At 38.8% G+C, this 20,490-nt stretch overlaps 1 protein-coding gene across 1 annotated transcript; it reads right to left on the bottom strand.

Annotated features, from left to right (window-relative positions):
• Nucleotides 1-11,277: 11,277 nt before the first annotated feature.
• On the bottom strand, nt 11,278-19,352 carry RDH12_4 (Retinol dehydrogenase 12). Its single transcript, XM_051211718.1, has 4 exons — nt 18,680-19,352; nt 15,610-15,962; nt 14,885-15,343; nt 11,278-13,316 (listed from the first exon to the last, which is right to left on the bottom strand). Exons 2-3 carry the CDS (start codon nt 15,940-15,942, stop codon nt 15,002-15,004), a joined length of 675 nt encoding a protein of 224 aa, XP_051071810.1. The 5' UTR covers nt 15,943-15,962; nt 18,680-19,352; the 3' UTR covers nt 11,278-13,316; nt 14,885-15,001.
• Between the last annotated feature and the right edge of the window lie 1,138 nt (nt 19,353-20,490).

A 20,490-nucleotide genomic window follows, 5' to 3' on the forward strand; every position in this document is an offset into this window, starting at 1 on the left:
TGGGCTACAAAATAATCTTTATCAGATAACTAATTTGAATTGACCATTGATGCGAATGTTATCTGATTTCATATGTCCCTGGTCTATAAAATAACATTTAAACCCAGTAATTCGATGATCAATTTTAATAGGACACTTGCTGAATCCAAGTCAGTTAAGTGATTGTTACTCGGTAAACAAAACAAGCGTACTATATTCAGAAGTGTTTAAAATGACGTTACCTAGGAGTTCAGAGTTAGGATTGCAAACTGGGACCACATTTAACTTCAGAAACTCATAAATCACGTTAAAATTTACGCATATTTAAATTCTATCTGTACTTTATGACTTCTCCCATTAAAAGTCAATTACTTTCTCCTGTAACTTGAAGAATCCCTTCATTTCTTCAACTTCACTTTAACTTGTGGCGGTAAATAAATTCTCAAAACAAATAGTCCTGTATGTCTTCGTTATTAATCCTGACCTCATTGGTTTTACTGTACAAGGACTAGATGAAATCGCTTGGTCACTCATCGTCACCAGATCACAAGTGGGTATGCCGTTCGACTGCCAGCCACATTAGACCAAACGCTTCCCGACATATCCGTAGCTTTCCAAATATGTATTCGAACCCATTCATTTTTGATTTATGACTTGACTAGGTTGATACATTTAGATTATAAAGTTGTTACGTGTAAAGGCGTTGTCGAAAACCGAGTAACTGTGTCATCTTTGAACCGGTATTGTTTATCAAATTTAGGCATCTTAACGACTAAATACTGGTACGCTTTTAAAATAACTCTTAATCAGGTGCAAATGATCCGGTGTTGCAAAACATATTTCTACCAGGAAGTCAACAGCCACTATTCCAGATTCGATTGACTTTTCGGTAAAGTATACTTCAATTCGAAACTGGAGTGTCAAAAAGAAACCAATTTTTCGGAAAAAGCACTGAGACTTCAAACACATTATTCAACTGCCATTTAAGAATATGATCATTAACATTACACGATACGTTTATGGAAAAATTTGCTATAAGTAGTGGACACATCAACAGAATTCATCAGTTTTGAAACTAGGTCATGGGAACGACTCCAATAACTACTGTATTTTGTGAGAGTTCTCACAAAACCTTCAACAAAAGAATATACTGGACAGAGGCCAACCCCAGAAAAGTCAGATGAAGAAAGCGCCATCCATAAAGACATGTCTATGGCTAAATTTAACAAACGAAGTCTACAGTCCCAGCTAAAAACCTATTGTTCCACATGACACCAGTTTCGAACATCAAAAGCCTTAACACATAGTTTGAAGCGTGATCTCAATAGTCCAGGAATAATATTCTGTAGGTTTAAATCACTAGCCTAGAGAGTGTGTTATTAGGGCACACAGGAGAGATTAGCTGTGAGGATAGGAGAATTACTAAAAGGTGAGGGAGAGATAGGATCGCGAACAAGTCGACCCTGGGTGTCCCCAGATGTATGAAGACGGTCACTACTGCCCGGCTGCCCATATTGTGGAAGGATATATTTTCCTGAGGGGTCTGAAGAGGAGACTGAGTTAGAGGTGGTCCTAGCGACCTGGGAGCGTGACTGCAGAGCCCAAGGAACAACTGTTTGAGGTTGGTCGCTCATGGTCCTTTATGGAAAGATTTTGACGGATTAACTCCGCACTTTAAACGACCTTACTACTGTAGACGGAAATCCTTAGGGGTAACGTGAGGTATGAAACTTTCAAAGTCGACCCTTTCTGTCCTCCTCTTTTCGTTATTAGGAGGCAGCATCCCTACAGATGCTGGTTGTCTGAGTTAAGCACCTTGCCGCCATCACAACCGTCTACAGTAAAGAGTACGAATTAGCTCTTTAACCCTAAATTACTGTCTTTGGTATCAAAGTTCCACAAACGACATAAAGAAACATGTGTTGCAACCAGTACTTCTCTCCTGAGTCTTAAAGATAAGCAAATCAGACCAACACGTCGACGTAATAGTTTCGACCGAGCCAAAAAGGTCGAGGACTAACGATCGAGTAGCAGAGAATCAAAAGGAAAATTCCCAAAAGTGTAATCAAATATTCATCTGGAAAGTTACAGTTAACCGTTCCGACAGGCTCATCAAAGTCCATTAATGAACAACTGCCTACTTCATTAATTTCGTTCCTGTCAGACAAGATTTATTGTCGATAGCCGTATGACACCCAACAACAAATTGAAGTAATAGAGGTTAATCCTAACCAAAGTCAAGCGATAAAGATTTGGTCCAAGAAGACTGATAAGCATAGAACCATGGTTGAGGTAGTGTTGATTGAACTAAAAGCACAGATCAGAAAGATTAAAGGAAAGACTATACTGTTCGATGAAGTATTTTGAGGAGATACTTCGAGTGTTCTTTCTGTAACGCAAACTATTATCTATCGAATTATTCTCACCTTGAAACGTTGCATGGACGGTATTCTCAGATGCCTAGAACTGGCCACAATCAGGGAACTGCATCGGCAGTGAGTTGGTACCGACGATTTATGTAGAACACCAAGTCGCTTGTGAGATTACTGACATATATAATCATAATTTTTCTTTATCCTTGCACTACACATGACTCTGCCGATATTGGTAACATTAGAGCTCACGTGCGATATCTGAACGAAGTAATGATTATTTTGCACTTGAATGCCTGCTGATGCCGGATTCCAAATACAATGAGTTCGTTTGTGCTCATCTAGTACCGTCTGACTAAAAATGCATTGTTTCAGGAGTTCCTAATTAGCACATTAATCCAAATGCTAATTTCCATTTCGCAACAGATGCGTTATGTTCTTACCCTTCTGTATCAATCCTGTCTTTACAAAACACGGGTATAGCAAAGATCTCACTCATTCTGGTCCAGACAACCCTCCATATCCACACTCGATGACTTTTATTTATTAAACAAACTTAATATATGTAAGTTCATGGGACACGATGGCCCGCTAGCTTTATCGAAAATTCATCAGGTATATACTGTAATGTGTCAGTAATACAAAGTAGACTACCAAACAAATTGAAGAATGTCATATTGTGTCTCGTATTCAAAATACGTGCGAGACAAAATCATATGAACTATTGGCCCGCAAGTTCAACCAAAGTGATTGCTAAGGAGCGATAAGAAATGATTCACAAGTTGTCTGAGTACTTCGACGAAGACCTGGTTCTTTCCGAAAGTGTAGCATAGTTCTAAGACAGGTCATTCATGTCTCACTGCTTTATTGATAGCTCGTGAAAGTTGCTGTGCCGTTAAAAAACCAGAAGCTATCTCGGGATCTAGCCTTCATCGATTTCAGTTGGGCTATTGGTGAGGTTACGTGACACAGACATTGGGAGCCACCTACTTACGAGGTGAGGAATTTTTTAGTTAGACATCAATAAAGAGTGCGGGTCAACTCCAAATGATTTGGCTGGGGGAACTGTGCTCATTGCAGTGTTGTGGGGTACAACCTTCGAACTAGTGCTTTTCTTCTGCACGCAAATGACTTTCCATGTGTCCTGAAATCATTAGTTTTGTTATCTGCATATGAGATCAAGATGTGGAGAGTGTCAAGAAATGATGAGCACAGTGTTGAGCTTCAAAATGACATGCGGCAATAATTTGAGTGGTCTATAATCTGGCAGCTTTCGACAAGTGATTCCAGGTGTATCATGTTGTATATTGGTCACAGAAGAACTGATACACACAGTGAGTGACGTCGAGCTACGTGCTGTCCAGACACAGGATGACCTGATAGTCATGTTTAGGCGAGACTTGAAGAGCGCTGAACAATGCTGTGAGATATCTGTCGAAGGTTTTCAAATCTCACGTCCAATATTCAAGCCCTTGGACACGTCGATGCTACAGAACGAATCATTTCTCAGTTGACTAACGACTTTTGCATCGAATCATCAACAAATGAAATTCGTTACCTAAACTAATCATTTCCTACTGACCATTAAAAGATGGTTAGTACTAAAACCCATAGATCACATTTCAAGTCCAATCGCTTGAACAGCCACAATGTCTCTTTGTATTGTACAAAACATTGAGTAAATTCTTTTAGGATCACTTATGATCGTGTGTGTGATTGTCCATGGACGTTTCGTGATCCATGAAGGAGAAGATTGTTAGCAGGAGGCAAGGAAACTTGATTTTTCGGCTATCCTTTCCGAATCAAGTGGTAGAACATGTGGGAGCATGTAGTGGAAACAAGGTCTTAACTTATGTAACATTCATGAAGACACGAGTAGTTGCTAGTACGCGTAAACTATGATATTTTGAAGTTTGGGTCGTGCGATATCTATAAACTGACGACCTTAAGAGATTTCCTGGACGACCTTGACGACTTGTTCAAAAGTAGCCAGTCAAAATGTAGCTTACGTATAAGAGCTCTTGATTCCCCAGAAATTGCTTCAATTCTCTCTTTATTTGTTTCAACCAATGCTAGCAAGGCGTGTGGCTTTACACTGTTTAAAACCTAATTTTCAACCCTCAATCTTTAAGACCTTACATTATTGTCCCAAAACTCCTACACCATAGATCCCAACTCTTAAACGCTTATACAATAGCACCTAGCCCTATAGGACTATAGAACGCCTTATGCCTAGATCCTAATTCTATCAGTAAGTTCACTACAATTACACCAAATTTTGCACTTCATTCCACAAACGTGCTACCATCCGATACTTTCGAAATACGAAATAAATTGAAAGTCATGGGTTACAATTACAAGGCTTAAGCTTTAATATACTTTCGTGCAGTTAATTAACGTACTAACAGGAATCATTTTAGCTGGTCTAGCTCTTAGTTAGGAATTTTAAGGGGCCAAACATAAAATGCGTACAAGAGGTATGTTGAGGCTGGAACGAATTTGATAGGAATCGTGAGCATTTTACATGTTTCGGTTTGAGTTCACCCCGCATTTCGGTCCATGTTTTACTCGGAATTACTCCAGCGATGTATCCCACCGGTTTCCTATAATCGATATTGTTATTCAGTTCACAATGCCATATTCCAAATTAAGCCTTGTTTGAATGTTGAGTATCTTTATTTTCGACTCACTTTACTCTCGTTGTTGACATTAACTATGTTAGTGACGTTAGATAATCCGGAAACATAAAAAGGTGTTTTGGTTGGTTGACTAATATGAAGAGCCTTCTGATATTTTCTATTCTCTTGGATAAACTATGCGTATATACCACCTTGTTGTGCTATTTTGTTTCCTTTTAGACGGCCTCCCCGTAGGCCAAATTTCAGAAGGTAGTTGATTACTGTAGTCGAGATGTATTTGTTGGCGATCTCGTGGTATCGGAATAATACCGAGATCGTGCCAGGCTACAGGTGTGGCTACTGAGCGTAACCGAATTCGTGCAAGGTCACAATCAACGGAAGAATATGTGTGCAGTTTCTTATATTGTCTACAAAGAGTTGTTAAATACTTTTGCATTTGTCTGACTAGTGATTGTCGCTATGTATAAATATGGTCATAAGGTGAACGAGAATCATTTGTAGTGTATCATTTCATGTTAATAATTTTTTCAGTGTATATCACCAACTACTAAGAGAACTATGTGAAACCAACCGTTCGGGAATTCTTTAGAGTTGCATTGATTAGTAGGATTTAATATTTTCGATAACTATGTAGGTTACTGACAAGTTTGTGTAGTAGGCTTTGAGCTACGCTTCGTTTTATATGAACCAGTAATCCAACCTCGCTGCCCGACCGAATCAAGTAAAGTGCATTGTAGCAGTTTAAACTATCGGCTACTAGTTTCGACTCCCAGATTGTATTAATCTGAGGCTTGTGTTCTTACTGATTATTGTTCGTTAGAGTTCTTATTGAAAGCAAGTGCATTGTGTGTGCTTGCTGGGTCGTCAACTCACATTTCGTTCCTGCTTCTCTAATTTGCAGACGACTCCACTCACACTACTCTGCCTGCCCACCTAGTACACAACGCACACACAACACGGTCGCAGCCTTGCCTCAGATCTACATTATCTGTCGGAAAACATTGAAATAGTCTACAAACTCAGAAAATTCGATTTTATTTTTTCAAGTCTAGGAGCGTAGGTTGTCTGCTAGTCATTTGCAGATTGGTGAGACACACGAAACATTGCAACGCTAAAATCATATGGAGACTTTTGTATTTTGAGCATATACATGCATATTTGTACCGAGCTCTGTATTGATTGGCCTATCGAGGCTCATTTGTCTGTAATATGCACTTCCAACACTTTATTAGGAGCACATGTCAAATTTCTATTGTTTGCTTGATTCCTGATGTTTAGTTGAACCAGGAATTCTTTATCCTAAACCATTTCAAAAGGTGATCGAAGCCTACCAATCTATCAGCAACATGTATTAGATCTTTAAAGAACATGTACAACTGTTTCTTTTTCGCCACTTTCTCAAGTGTTGCGTGTTTGCCGTACTTGCGAGACTCGTCCTTGTGATTAGTTTCTTCATAATTTATGCATTCATCAGTATAATATTTCTCAAAGAACACGTTAGAGCGTAGAAGGTTTCAGAAACCAATTAGTACCCGTGGTCTGTCATGGCAATTGAAGGGCAGTCGAAGTTTGAGACCCATCATTTGATGGAGAGGCGGGCCACTCTCCCAGCAATAATACCCTTGAAAGGCACTGATTCCGGTCATCGTGTGAGATGGTACTCAAATGTTAAGCGAAAGGAATATCTATCTGAATGTGAGGAGCTGCGGAAAACCTACAAGTTCGACCTCTGAAAAGTTGGACAATGAGTGAATTGTCGCAAAAAGAATGTCTATGACAATTTTAAATAAAAATTGGAAGTAAATAATTGAACTTATTTGAACAGGTAGAAGCTGAAATCAGCAAATTCACTCGGTAGCAGGTAAGCATACTCCATTTTTACCACATTATATCCTTCTCTCTATCTCCGCTTGTGGACTTGCTGGGGCTACTGCCGGTTACAAGCCCAATTAAAGGAGGAGGGTTGGCATATGGTTAGCATCCCCATCCAGTGGAACAACACTTTGCTAAAAAACACCAATCACATTAAACAATGTGAACCATTTTAAGCCTGTCCTGTGAGTTGAAGGATTTTCACTCAAAAGAATTATAACGCCTAATGTTGAAGGCCGATGACCTTCCTCCTAACAATCAGAGCAACAAATAATATTAGGTACATCAAATGTCCGGACAACGTGAGAGATGGGGATTCCCAATTACACGGCTTTGGAAATGGAGATATACAACTTGTCGATGCTCGGAATTCAATGAAATTCATTGGATCCAAGTTGGACAAAAGAAGTCAGATTCGGAAGAGATGCTATTGTACTCTGGTCCCAAGAACGAAAATGCTCCACAAACTCAGGGAGTTGCTCTGATGCTATCTAATGATGCACGAAATGTACTTATAGGATGGGAATCTTGTGGACCCAGCATTAGGTAGGTTCAATACATCCTTCCCATGAAATACAAACAAACTCAACGTATTCAAGATAGCTCTCAACGACAGCTTCCAAGCCCTATAGGATCTACTCAGAGAAGAAGAAACTACTATGGGGGACAACCGGAAAGGCATCAAAGGAGAGTTAACCCCAACGTGTCAGGAGGTTCTGGGTCTCAAGAAGCATCACTATTGGTAACGGATCTCTATGAAAACCCTGGACAAGATTCAATAAAGGAAGAACAGGGAGACATCGATTAGAAACAGTCGGACAAGAGTGGAGAAAGTCAAGGCACAGGCCGAATACACGGAAGCAAACAAGCAAGTGAAGAGAAGCATTAGAGAAGACAATTAGAAATACGTGGAAGAGCTAACAACGACATCGGGAAAAGTTGCAAGAGAAGGAAATATGGAACAATAACATGACACAACAAAGAAGCGGGCAGGGAAGAGTAGTAAGACAGACAAAGCGGTCAAGTATAAAGAAGGCAAGTCAGTTACTTAGATTCAGGAACAACGAAACAGGTGAGCAGAACACTTTAAAGAACTCTTAAACAAACATTCCCCACTGAACCCAGCTCCATTGAATCCACTGGACATCGAATAGCGCAAACAGACCTTCCTATGGATGTCACACCACCAACGACGGAAGGAATGAGGATGGCCAAGACCTCACGATATACCAGATGAAGCAATGAAGTCAGACATAGAAGTAATTGCAAGTATGCTCCACGTTTTACCCATGAAGATTTGCGAGGAAGAACAAGTGCTGACGGACTGGAAAGAAGGACATCTCATCAAGACACCAAAGAAAAGAAGTCTGAAGAAGTGTGAGAACTACAGAGGCATCACACGACTGTCAGTGCTAGGAAACGTTTCCAACAGAGTGTTTTTGAACCTGATGAAAGATTCAGTAGACATCCAGCTTTGAGATCAGCAGTCTGGATTCCGTAAGGATCAGTCGTGGACAGACAAATCGCGACACTAAGGATTACTTTTGAATTTGTCACTATACATCGACCTCCTTGACTGTGAGAAAGTGTTTAACAGCACGGATAGGAGAATACTATGGGACGTTTTTCAACACTATGTTGTTCCTGGGAAAATCGTCAATATCATCCAGAATTCATACGAAGGACTACGATGCGAAGTCGTGCATAGCTGACAGAAGTATTCTAGATGAGGACTGGAGTCATACGAAGCAACCTACTCTCTCCCTTCCTAGTTCTTCAGGTGATTGACTGAATTATGAAGACCTCGACATCTGAGGAAAGCACGAAATACAAAGGATATGTTGGAGGCAACTAGACCATTTTGACTTTACAGATAATTCGGCCCTTCTGCCCACACACACGAACGAATGCAGATGAAGACAACTAGTGTAGAAGCAGTCTCTACAGCATTATGCTGCAAAGTACACAAGGGAAAATCCAAGATCCTTTAATACACGGAGAATACCAACCTTATAACACTTAGTGGAGAAACTCTGAAAGAGCTGGAAACGTTCAAGTACCTGGGTAGCAGCATCATTAGTCTACAAGGAAGATCCGATGCAAATGTATAAGCAAAGCAGGGGCAGCATCCCCACGAATGGAAATAGATATGAAACTCAAGATATCTGTCAGCCAACATCAAAGACAGGGCCCTCAATACGAACGTGAAGCGGCCATTTTTGAAATGGCCACAAGAACTGGATACGTAGAAAAACCAGAACAGCAATGGACACCCTCCTCGACGCTTTAGAGATTCCGAAAGAAATATCAAGAATGACAAAAGAACAGAAGCAGCACCACAAAAACCAATGGGAAAGTAGTGTAGTGACTCACATTTATCACGAGAACATGACTGGTTTAGTAGAAACAATTATTATTATAACCAATTGTACCAGTGTTTGTTTTAATGTGCTTTTGTTTGACTTTGCTAATGACAGCTATATTGTGCTTCCATTCTTATTCTTACACTTTGATTGTGACTTCGCGCGAACTCGGTTACGTTCTGTAACCAAGCTTGTATCCTGGCACGATCTCGGTATCCTTTCGATACCACGAGATCGCCAGCAAATATATCTCGACTTGGTCCATTAACTGCCTTCTGATATTTGGCTTCTCGGGGATTTTATGGATTTATTTGGTTACGTTCAACCCTCGCCTTCTGATTAACTTGACACGTGTTTCTTGGTAGTGATGTTCATAGTTAGTCTCAACTCGACGCAACGCTACAGTGGTAACCATGACGAAGTGAACGACAGTGAATAAAGACCACTGAATCCGGAAGCAGTAAAAGATTTTCGTAAAAGAGAAAGTGCCGAGTCGACTACAATAATAGTCAAACCTTACTGCAAATGCTAAAATATATTCAGTAACAATAATTGCTCGCGCGTCCACATCTATCTCAATTTTCCTCATGACCTTTGCCATCTGTTTGGCTGTCATTGTTTTCAGTTCGCTAAAGTTTTGCATGCTTGAAGGTCATATTTCTCCATTACTGCAACAACATCTGCACAAATTCATTGTGTGGCGGCTTCCTTAGCTCAAATATCACGTTCTCTGCGATCCGTTTTCCTCAGGTGTTAGCCACCGGGGGTTGAAGTGTTTTGTGTAGACGGCCGTTGCCAGTTTCAAAGAGAACAGATGGCATAACAGTAGATCAATCGTTTTGATCCTAAATATCGTGGGCCCGTACTGAACCACATTAACAGGATACAGCATACAGATGCAAAGGAATTCACGAACCATTTAAAGACTATATTTATTATTTTTTCATGAACGTTTAGTTACTCGCTCTACGTAGAGAGAGTAATTTCATGTACACGGAACAGCTCGATTGTAAGTTATCACAGGTTGCTAAACTTATCGTCTTGCTTGATTACTCGGAATTATAAATTCACTTACAGAGCAAAATTTGAACCTCCTGGGTTAAATTCACCAGAAATTTACTTGACAAATTGCCTCTCAAAACCACGTTATCACAATTAATTGACGATGAAAACATTTGCTCAAATATGACGTGTATCTGACCCTAAATGACAATAGGATCGATCAGGAAAAAAATAAACCGATAGGATTTCACAATTCGCAGTTTTGCATTAGAAAACTTATAATTGAACTAACAATACTATTCAGATTAGTGGAGAATAACTACAGAGAATCGTAAACACATTCGGCTCACCATGACAGTATATGTTTTCGTATCTTCATTAAGTCTCACAAACCTATGCATAAAAACATTTTACTTACACTGTAGATAACATCATGTTCAAATTATTTATCCCATTAGCTTTACAGATTCAAATACTAAAACCATCAAAGTTCTCTACAAAAGTATTCTCACTAACTAGATCAAACATGTCGATCGAAGTACTTTATCCAATTCAGTTAAAAAAATACACCACATTATTGCAACAAATGGATAATGGAAAATGAAGTTATTTTAATTCTCATTTATTCATATGGAGTCACAGAAATTCCGTAGTCTTCCTAAAGGAAAAGACTAACACCTTTCGAAAATCTGGATGAATACAAAGACTTCTATAAAAATAATAGTATTGAGTGTCGTCTATGCAACAGAAATTACCAAATCTTTTTAAAACGTACTCTAGTAGACATAACTGAACCAACGGAGGAAAATGTAAGACACTGTGAATGCAAGTAGAGGTAATGTGCCGTAATGTTCTTCAAGCAATTACCACTTACTGAAGAGCAGTAAAATTGTACAAACTCGTTAGACATAATCTACGCTGTGAGTCACATAACCTGTGGTTGAGATTGAGAGTGACAATCGTTCAAAACACCACACCACTATTCTTGAGCTTTTATTGTGTTATACGTATGGAAACCTCAACTCCCACGTCGATAAATCAGGATGATCTGATCCACATGTAAAGGATTGGTAAATCAAGGGCAACATTCCTACAACTGAAGAACATATAGAATTCGAAGCAAACTCAAGCAACAAATAAATATATGGATTAGTGTTCAACGTTCGGTTTATCGAAAAAGCACTTGCAATCGTCTTTACTTGAATTTCAATAGATTCTGTCCAATCAGTTGTAAGAAAGCGTTAGTCAAAGCACTATTTTGTAGAGTAGAAAAGATACGTACCACCAAGAAACTGGAGGAAGAATTGAGGAACGTTGAGAAATACCTGTGAGACAACTGCTGCTCACGGAAATTCATCAAAAAGTATAAAAGAAAACCCGAAAACAACAAGACAGATGTGACCACAGTCAATAAAAAACCAATATTTATGAATCCGAGCTTCAAAGATGAAACGTCGCAAGCACATTCAACACGAAGCTTATCACTGAGTTAGCAAGCACCTACCCTGAAACCAAACCAGTAATCCTGTATAAACCATGCTTAATAACCCGATCTAAGGTCGACAAGTAACCCTTCCACTATACCATCAATTGTGTCTATAAATTTAAAAGAACTTGTCGAAGCAGCTACATTGGGCGAAAGCAGAAGGTATACATTAGATTTTATGAACACGTCACGAAAAGCCTTCAAACAACAGAAAGAACCACTTTACATACCACAATCACTAAACATCTCTTGAACATAGGAACAATCAGTGTGTTTTATTCTTCTGTGGAGATTCGAATTTATTTAGGTCATCAAAATTTGCAATCACTAGACGGCATTTTGGCTCGTATCAGTGAAACATAGTACTGTAAGCAGGTAGGAAATAGCAATAAATGTGAGTTCTGTTTACCCCCAAACACTTGCATGTATAAAGCAAATGTGTAAGTTAAAACACATTGCATTACACTTATCATCACTTTAAATTCTGATGTTAGTCAAGAATTCAATGCGCCCTATGATTGAAATTGTCCAGATAAGCAGGTGGGATTCGAAATGAAAAGTTAATTCCTATCTCACATCTACACTAAGGTTCACACAAGATTCAGAAGGGCTACACTGAATTGATTAGGGACGGATCAAGCATTACCACAGCCTTCGAATAGCATTTCCCATTCAAGTAAAACTGATCTCAAGAGTGACAGACCGATTTCATATCAAAAATTGTTTCGTATCCACTGATTGGAAAATGCAACCTTCAACATGATGAATATTTCGATTCTTTCTTCCTTTCGTTCCGTAAAACCTGTAACAAAATATTTCATTGACGTTGTAGTGAGGAGCGGAAAATGAGAAAACCACTTTCCTCAATAGTATCGTCTAAGCATTTGAAGAAGACTAACAATTAAGTCGAGTGCGACCATAGTATTTATGAATGATCTAAAATGTACATCTAATATATAATTCCTGCTCGATCTTTGATAAATAATACCATTTGCCGTTAAATGATAGAGATCCTCACATTTATTTACAAATGTAAACCGTGCACTAGTAGATGTCTTCGCAAAAAACTGGAGAAGAACTATTTTCACAGTCGTTCCCTGCTGTTGTTTAGGTCTATCTATCAAAACAGCTTTCCACCCCAACGGAAGAGACTTCATCGACAGTAGTTCATAGCTTATGAGAAGAAAACAGTGTACAATAAAAAGTGACTTATATAAATTACTGTGAAATATTAGTCATTTAAGCAAAATGAATAAAAGGACTCCAGAAAATGTTTTACTGTGTCGCATAAGTAAGACTATGACAGTTTATGAGCTCAGTGGTATTTACATGTCATTAATTTAACACAGCATTTAGTAATAAAGAATATTTTCAAATTCTACTTCTGAATAAACGATACCCATTCGTCGATAAGTGCTTCCGAAGTTTTCCACACATGATCGCAAATTTCATCATTTAATGCTTGGGAGTTACATCTGCGTGGCCGACACTCAGAATAAAATGCACCAGGAATGAGATTGTTATCAAGAGCACAAAATACTGTTGTCTGAGCACCTTCACGGGATGTTTTTGTCAACCATCGAAGTAAATAGTAGACTAGAAACTAAAATTAAAACAAATCTTAGTCGAACAGTAAAAGATAATTAGTTTACAAATGCGCATCAATACACTATAAATCCTCTCAAACACATGCATTTCATCACATATTAATCAGTAAAATCGACGTAAACAGCTTCACTGTAACAGTTCCGAAATACTGTCTTACATTCTACGATAAACAGGTAGATGCATGCACACGACTACGCAGAAACAAATTGACCACTTATTTACCTTTCAACAACTCCATTTATATTACTATTTATTCAAACACATAAATATTGTTACAAATGGCGACCAAAGTAGATGTGCGTTACACAGATAAGACAATAAGATTGTGAAGTAAAAGAAGGAGAGGAAGTATGACCAATTAAGTAAATGGCAGTAGAGGAGAATAAATTATGATAGGAGAGACGGATCAATTTAACAGATCACAATTAGAACGAATTCTTTTAGGTGACGAAGTTCCTCTCACATTTTGAAGTATAAAAGGAAATTACAGCAAGATCACCGCTGATTCCTGTTATGGCTCATATATGATAACGTATTAACACAAAGACGGCCCAGATTGACATAAACCACTTTGAGTTCTAATATTTGTAGATTTATCTCATCAGCCACACTACCACCAACGCCCAAACACACCTAAAGGTTCACTACAAACAGTGAGTGTGGGAACAGGTTTTTGCTAGTCTTCCAAAAGCACTTTGTATCTTAAAGGCCCACACACATTCCATACCTAAGAACATTGATCGTCAACTGATTAAGTGCGATTCGAATAGTTGGGGTATCACCGTACCACCAGGACATTTGTTTTAGGAGTTGTGATGCACGATAGTCGATAATGTTGATGAGACCTGGAAGGTTCTGTCTCAAACATAAGAAATAACAGTGTTCAGATGAAATTATACGGTTTTCCGTATCATTTAGGAATATTACTGTTGTCTAGCATTACATAAAAGGACCGGGGAATTCGGTGGAACTGGTTACTTAGGTTGTAGTTGCGCGAGCATTTTGGATTTACAAAGAGACCAGTAGCTTGAACTCAATCAAAGTGTCTATTCCACAAATTTTGAGCATTCCTGAAAACACTCAAAACTATGAGGAATTAGGAATTCCCTTTCTATTCAACGTTGTTTGTAAAACATTCGTCGAACGAATTTCAATTCAAGTCTTCAATTTGTATAAATTTCATTAACAAACTCATTACTTAATCCTTGTCTAGTGGTGATCACTTCGTCATCTTTCCATTCTTGGGTAACCACATTCATTTACTATTGCTGTGCTAACTGTACAGACAAAGTTGATGCCAACGTCATCATCAGCTGTTTGGTAGTAATCTTCGTCAGATTTCGCAACATCACAGTTTAGTTCACAGTGGAGATCAGTTAACTAAACCTCAAAAGAGAGTTTGTTTGAGATTGTTGCCGTAAATATGGAATACTTATGTAATAAACATTCGGGTCAACATAAACAGGCACCACTTAAACACACACGGTATGCATAAACAAGGAGTTCGCTTCATAATCAAAGGAAAAACACTGGATATAACACATAATACAAACATCAACTCACATATTTCCCTTTGCATGAACGAAAAATGGATGTTCTCACCAAGCCTGGATGAACGCTGACTGAAATAATTCCATCTCCAGACCAACGTTTACAAATCTCACGTGCATGAATCACATTTTACAGCTTACTAATAGCATAACCAGAGCCTACACCTGACAAGAATCCGCTATTCGGGTGTAATTTAGCAAACCAATGTGACAAAGATGACAGAATGATTACACGACAAGGTTTCCCATCAGATGCATGCAAACACGGCTTTAATAATTTAGTGAGCAGAAAATGACCCAAATGATTCACTTTCAAGTGTTTCTCAATTCCAAGCTCATCGTAAATCTTCTCTGGAAAATCTGCTCCAGCATTATTGATTAAGATGGAAATTGATTTTTCTCTACTAATGATACGATTCGCAAACTCTCGAATAGATTTTGGCGACTCCAGATCCAACTCTTCACAAATAAGCTATTGAAAACGAGATAATAATTACAAGGTTTACTCATGTCTCAATAACAATCTTTCAACAAACAACTTTAAACAACAAATAACATCGACTAAATAAAACCTAGGGAGTCACTGAAGATGGTAGTGGAGCGGTGAAATAGTGGTTTAAGCACTCAAATTACAGACAATACATAACAGGTTTGGATCCTGCTCCATCTAATTTCATCTGGGCATGATAACCATGAGTAAAAAACATCACGTTAGTAAAACAATCACAATTAACATACTTGATCTGGTTCCACATGAACACTCAATACTGATGGCTTCTCATTACAAGTTCTAATCAGAAGCTCCTGTCGAGCCAATTCGCACTTCCTTAGATCTCTGCATGCCATTATAACGCGGGCCCCACGGCGAGCCAACTCATCCACCGTTTCTAATCCAATACCAGTATTGCATCCCGTAACAATAACTGTTTTACCATCCAAACGATCTTCAAGAGTACACTCACAATGACCGAAGTATTTTCTCTTAATGATATACAATGTACTAACAGCAACAACAATCCACATGTACGGACAAAAGAAACATACAGAAACATAGGAGAACAACTGATCCATCCTCAAATTTGTTCTTAAAACTGAAACAGAAATTCAATTATCTATATTCACTTTCAAACATGTAACGTAAACATAGTTTATACAACAAACAGACAGGTTTCGAGAATACTTGGACTGATTGCTCGATTGTCGTGTCTATGTTAAATGATTCAAACTCCTAGATTGGTCCTCGTCAATTCAAGCCCCGTGTCACCTAGACGAGATATTTATCTACCAGCTAAAGAACCAGCTTAACCCATAGCACTTCTTTGTGCTGCTTAATTGGTGTGAGACGTGGTCACCAAGAACAGAGGATATTTCTAGGTTACTAGTAATTGACCACAGATGTCTTCGAAGCACCTATGATGTATTTTGGGATAACTGACTGAGAAATCGTGGGGTTATGTGTAGGCTACCAGGCAAGATGGTAAACCCATCGATGAGGTAGTGAAATTCCACAGATTGAGGTGATTGCAACACACTTTACGTATACCTAGCCACCACCTACCTCGGTGAGTGATTTTATCTGACGCAAGAGTAGACTGAGAGAAAGCTAAGGCCCACCACAAGACGTAGCACACTTCTATGAAGTCATTGACAACTGGGACTGAGTTATGTTGAAGGGTTTAGGATACTTGGTTGGAATCTATGCGATCACTATGTTAATGCAGTATGACGACTCGAACCGATGCACTGACGTACCAGGTTTTGCGTCTCACAATACCGACTAGCTGACAGCCCTATTTAAAGGAGGCAAAACTGTAGATGAACATTTATATATCCACCGACAATCGATCCACTAGACCTTAAACACATGATTCGAAAAGTAATCCAAAATCATACTCAAAAACATGCGTTTTTCTTATCGCATTGATGGGCTGGTTCGAATATGTTGAACTAGGCAGTAGTTGATATAAGTTAATAAATAACTAAATGGACATATATAATCTGAAACATCAGATCAATCAACTCGACTAACTAATAACATAAATTACTGAGTTGTATATCTGCCTGTTTCTGACAGTCTTCATATTATGTGTATTACGTTGGAGCCTCTGAAAATTCTTAGCTGATATTTAGGCCTGATGGACAACAGGAATCCATGTTGTCGAGTGTCGAGAAACTGCCATTGAAACCTACTGATAGGCCTCGATCGCCTTTTGAAAGACAAATGAGCCTCGATAGGCCAATCAATACAGAGCTCGGTACAAATATGCATGTATATGCTCAAAATACAAAAGTCTCCATATGATTTTAGCGTTGCAATGTTTCGTGTGTCTCACCAATCTGCAAATGACTAGCAGACAACCTACGCTCCTAGACTTGAAAAAATAAAATCGAATTTTCTGAGTTTGTAGACTATTTCAATGTTTTCCGACAGATAATGTAGATCTGAGGCAAGGCTGCGACCGTGTTGTGTGTGCGTTGTGTACTAGGTGGGCAGGCAGAGTAGTGTGAGTGGAGTCGTCTGCAAATTAGAGAAACAGGAACGAAATGTGAGTTGACGACCCAGCAAGCACACACAATGCACTTGCTTTCAATAAGAACTCTAACGAACAATAATCAGTAAGAACACAAGCCTCAGATTAATACAATCTGGGAGTCGAAACTAGTAGCCGATAGTTTAAACTGCTACAATGCACTTTACTTGATTCGGTCGGGCAGCGAGGTTGGATTACTGGTTCATATAAAACGAAGCGTAGCTCAAAGCCTACTACACAAACTTGTCAGTAACCTACATAGTTATCGAAAATATTAAATCCTACTAATCAATGCAACTCTAAAGAATTCCCGAACGGTTGGTTTCACATAGTTCTCTTAGTAGTTGGTGATATACACTGAAAAAATTATTAACATGAAATGATACACTACAAATGATTCTCGTTCACCTTATGACCATATTTATACATAGCGACAATCACTAGTCAGACAAATGCAAAAGTATTTAACAACTCTTTGTAGACAATATAAGAAACTGCACACATATTCTTCCGTTGATTGTGACCTTGCACGAATTCGGTTACGCTCAGTAGCCACACCTGTAGCCTGGCACGATCTCGGTATTATTCCGATACCACGAGATCGCCAACAAATACATCTCGACTACAGTAATCAACTACCTTCTGAAATTTGGCCTACGGGGAGGCCGTCTAAAAGGAAACAAAATAGCACAACAAGGTGGTATATACGCATAGTTTATCCAAGAGAATAGAAAATATCAGAAGGCTCTTCATATTAGTCAACCAACCAAAACACCTTTTTATGTTTCCGGATTATCTAACGTCACTAACATAGTTAATGTCAACAACGAGAGTAAAGTGAGTCGAAAATAAAGATACTCAACATTCAAACAAGGCTTAATTTGGAATATGGCATTGTGAACTGAATAACAATATCGATTATAGGAAACCGGTGGGATACATCGCTGGAGTAATTCCGAGTAAAACATGGACCGAAATGCGGGGGTGAACTCAAACCGAAACATGTAAAATGCTCACGATTCCTATCAAATTCGTTCCAGCCTCAACATACCTCTTGTACGCATTTTATGTTTGGCCCCTTAAAATTCCTAACTAAGAGCTAGACCAGCTAAAATGATTCCTGTTAGTACGTTAATTAACTGCACGAAAGTATATTAAAGCTTAAGCCTTGTAATTGTAACCCATGACTTTCAATTTATTTCGTATTTCGAAAGTATCGGATGGTAGCACGTTTGTGGAATGAAGTGCAAAATTTGGTGTAATTGTAGTGAACTTACTGATAGAATTAGGATCTAGGCATAAGGCGTTCTATAGTCCTATAGGGCTAGGTGCTATTGTATAAGCGTTTAAGAGTTGGGATCTATGGTGTAGGAGTTTTGGGACAATAATGTAAGGTCTTAAAGATTGAGGGTTGAAAATTAGGTTTTAAACAGTGTAAAGCCACACGCCTTGCTAGCATTGGTTGAAACAAATAAAGAGAGAATTGAAGCAATTTCTGGGGAATCAAGAGCTCTTATACGTAAGCTACATTTTGACTGGCTACTTTTGAACAAGTCGTCAAGGTCGTCCAGGAAATCTCTTAAGGTCGTCAGTTTATAGATATCGCACGACCCAAACTTCAAAATATCATAGTTTACGCGTACTAGCAACTACTCGTGTCTTCATGAATGTTACATAAGTTAAGACCTTGTTTCCACTACATGCTCCCACATGTTCTACCACTTGATTCGGAAAGGATAGCCGAAAAATCAAGTTTCCTTGCCTCCTGCTAACAATCTTCTCCTTCATGGATCACGAAACGTCCATGGACAATCACACACACGATCATAAGTGATCCTAAAAGAATTTACTCAATGTTTTGTACAATACAAAGAGACATTGTGGCTGTTCAAGCGATTGGACTTGAAATGTGATCTATGGGTTTTAGTACTAACCATCTTTTAATGGTCAGTAGGAAATGATTAGTTTAGGTAACGAATTTCATTTGTTGATGATTCGATGCAAAAGTCGTTAGTCAACTGAGAAATGATTCGTTCTGTAGCATCGACGTGTCCAAGGGCTTGAATATTGGACGTGAGATTTGAAAACCTTCGACAGATATCTCACAGCATTGTTCAGCGCTCTTCAAGTCTCGCCTAAACATGACTATCAGGTCATCCTGTGTCTGGACAGCACGTAGCTCGACGTCACTCACTGTGTGTATCAGTTCTTCTGTGACCAATATACAACATGATACACCTGGAATCACTTGTCGAAAGCTGCCAGATTATAGACCACTCAAATTATTGCCGCATGTCATTTTGAAGCTCAACACTGTGCTCATCATTTCTTGACACTCTCCACATCTTGATCTCATATGCAGATAACAAAACTAATGATTTCAGGACACATGGAAAGTCATTTGCGTGCAGAAGAAAAGCACTAGTTCGAAGGTTGTACCCCACAACACTGCAATGAGCACAGTTCCCCCAGCCAAATCATTTGGAGTTGACCCGCACTCTTTATTGATGTCTAACTAAAAATTCCTCACCTCGTAAGTAGGTGGCTCCCAATGTCTGTGTCACGTAACCTCACCAATAGCCCAACTGAAATCGATGAAGGCTAGATCCCGAGATAGCTTCTGGTTTTTTAACGGCACAGCAACTTTCACGAGCTATCAATAAAGCAGTGAGACATGAATGACCTGTCTTAGAACTATGCTACACTTTCGGAAAGAACCAGGTCTTCGTCGAAGTACTCAGACAACTTGTGAATCATTTCTTATCGCTCCTTAGCAATCACTTTGGTTGAACTTGCGGGCCAATAGTTCATATGATTTTGTCTCGCACGTATTTTGAATACGAGACACAATATGACATTCTTCAATTTGTTTGGTAGTCTACTTTGTATTACTGACACATTACAGTATATACCTGATGAATTTTCGATAAAGCTAGCGGGCCATCGTGTCCCATGAACTTACATATATTAAGTTTGTTTAATAAATAAAAGTCATCGAGTGTGGATATGGAGGGTTGTCTGGACCAGAATGAGGGAGATTGTAACAGCTTAGGTTGGTTGGTTTAGTGTTGACCCCAAACAACCAAGC

The sequence above is a fragment of the Schistosoma haematobium genome, chromosome ZW, assembly GCF_000699445.3.
Source record: "Schistosoma haematobium chromosome ZW, whole genome shotgun sequence".
NCBI lineage: Eukaryota > Metazoa > Platyhelminthes > Trematoda > Strigeidida > Schistosomatidae > Schistosoma > Schistosoma haematobium.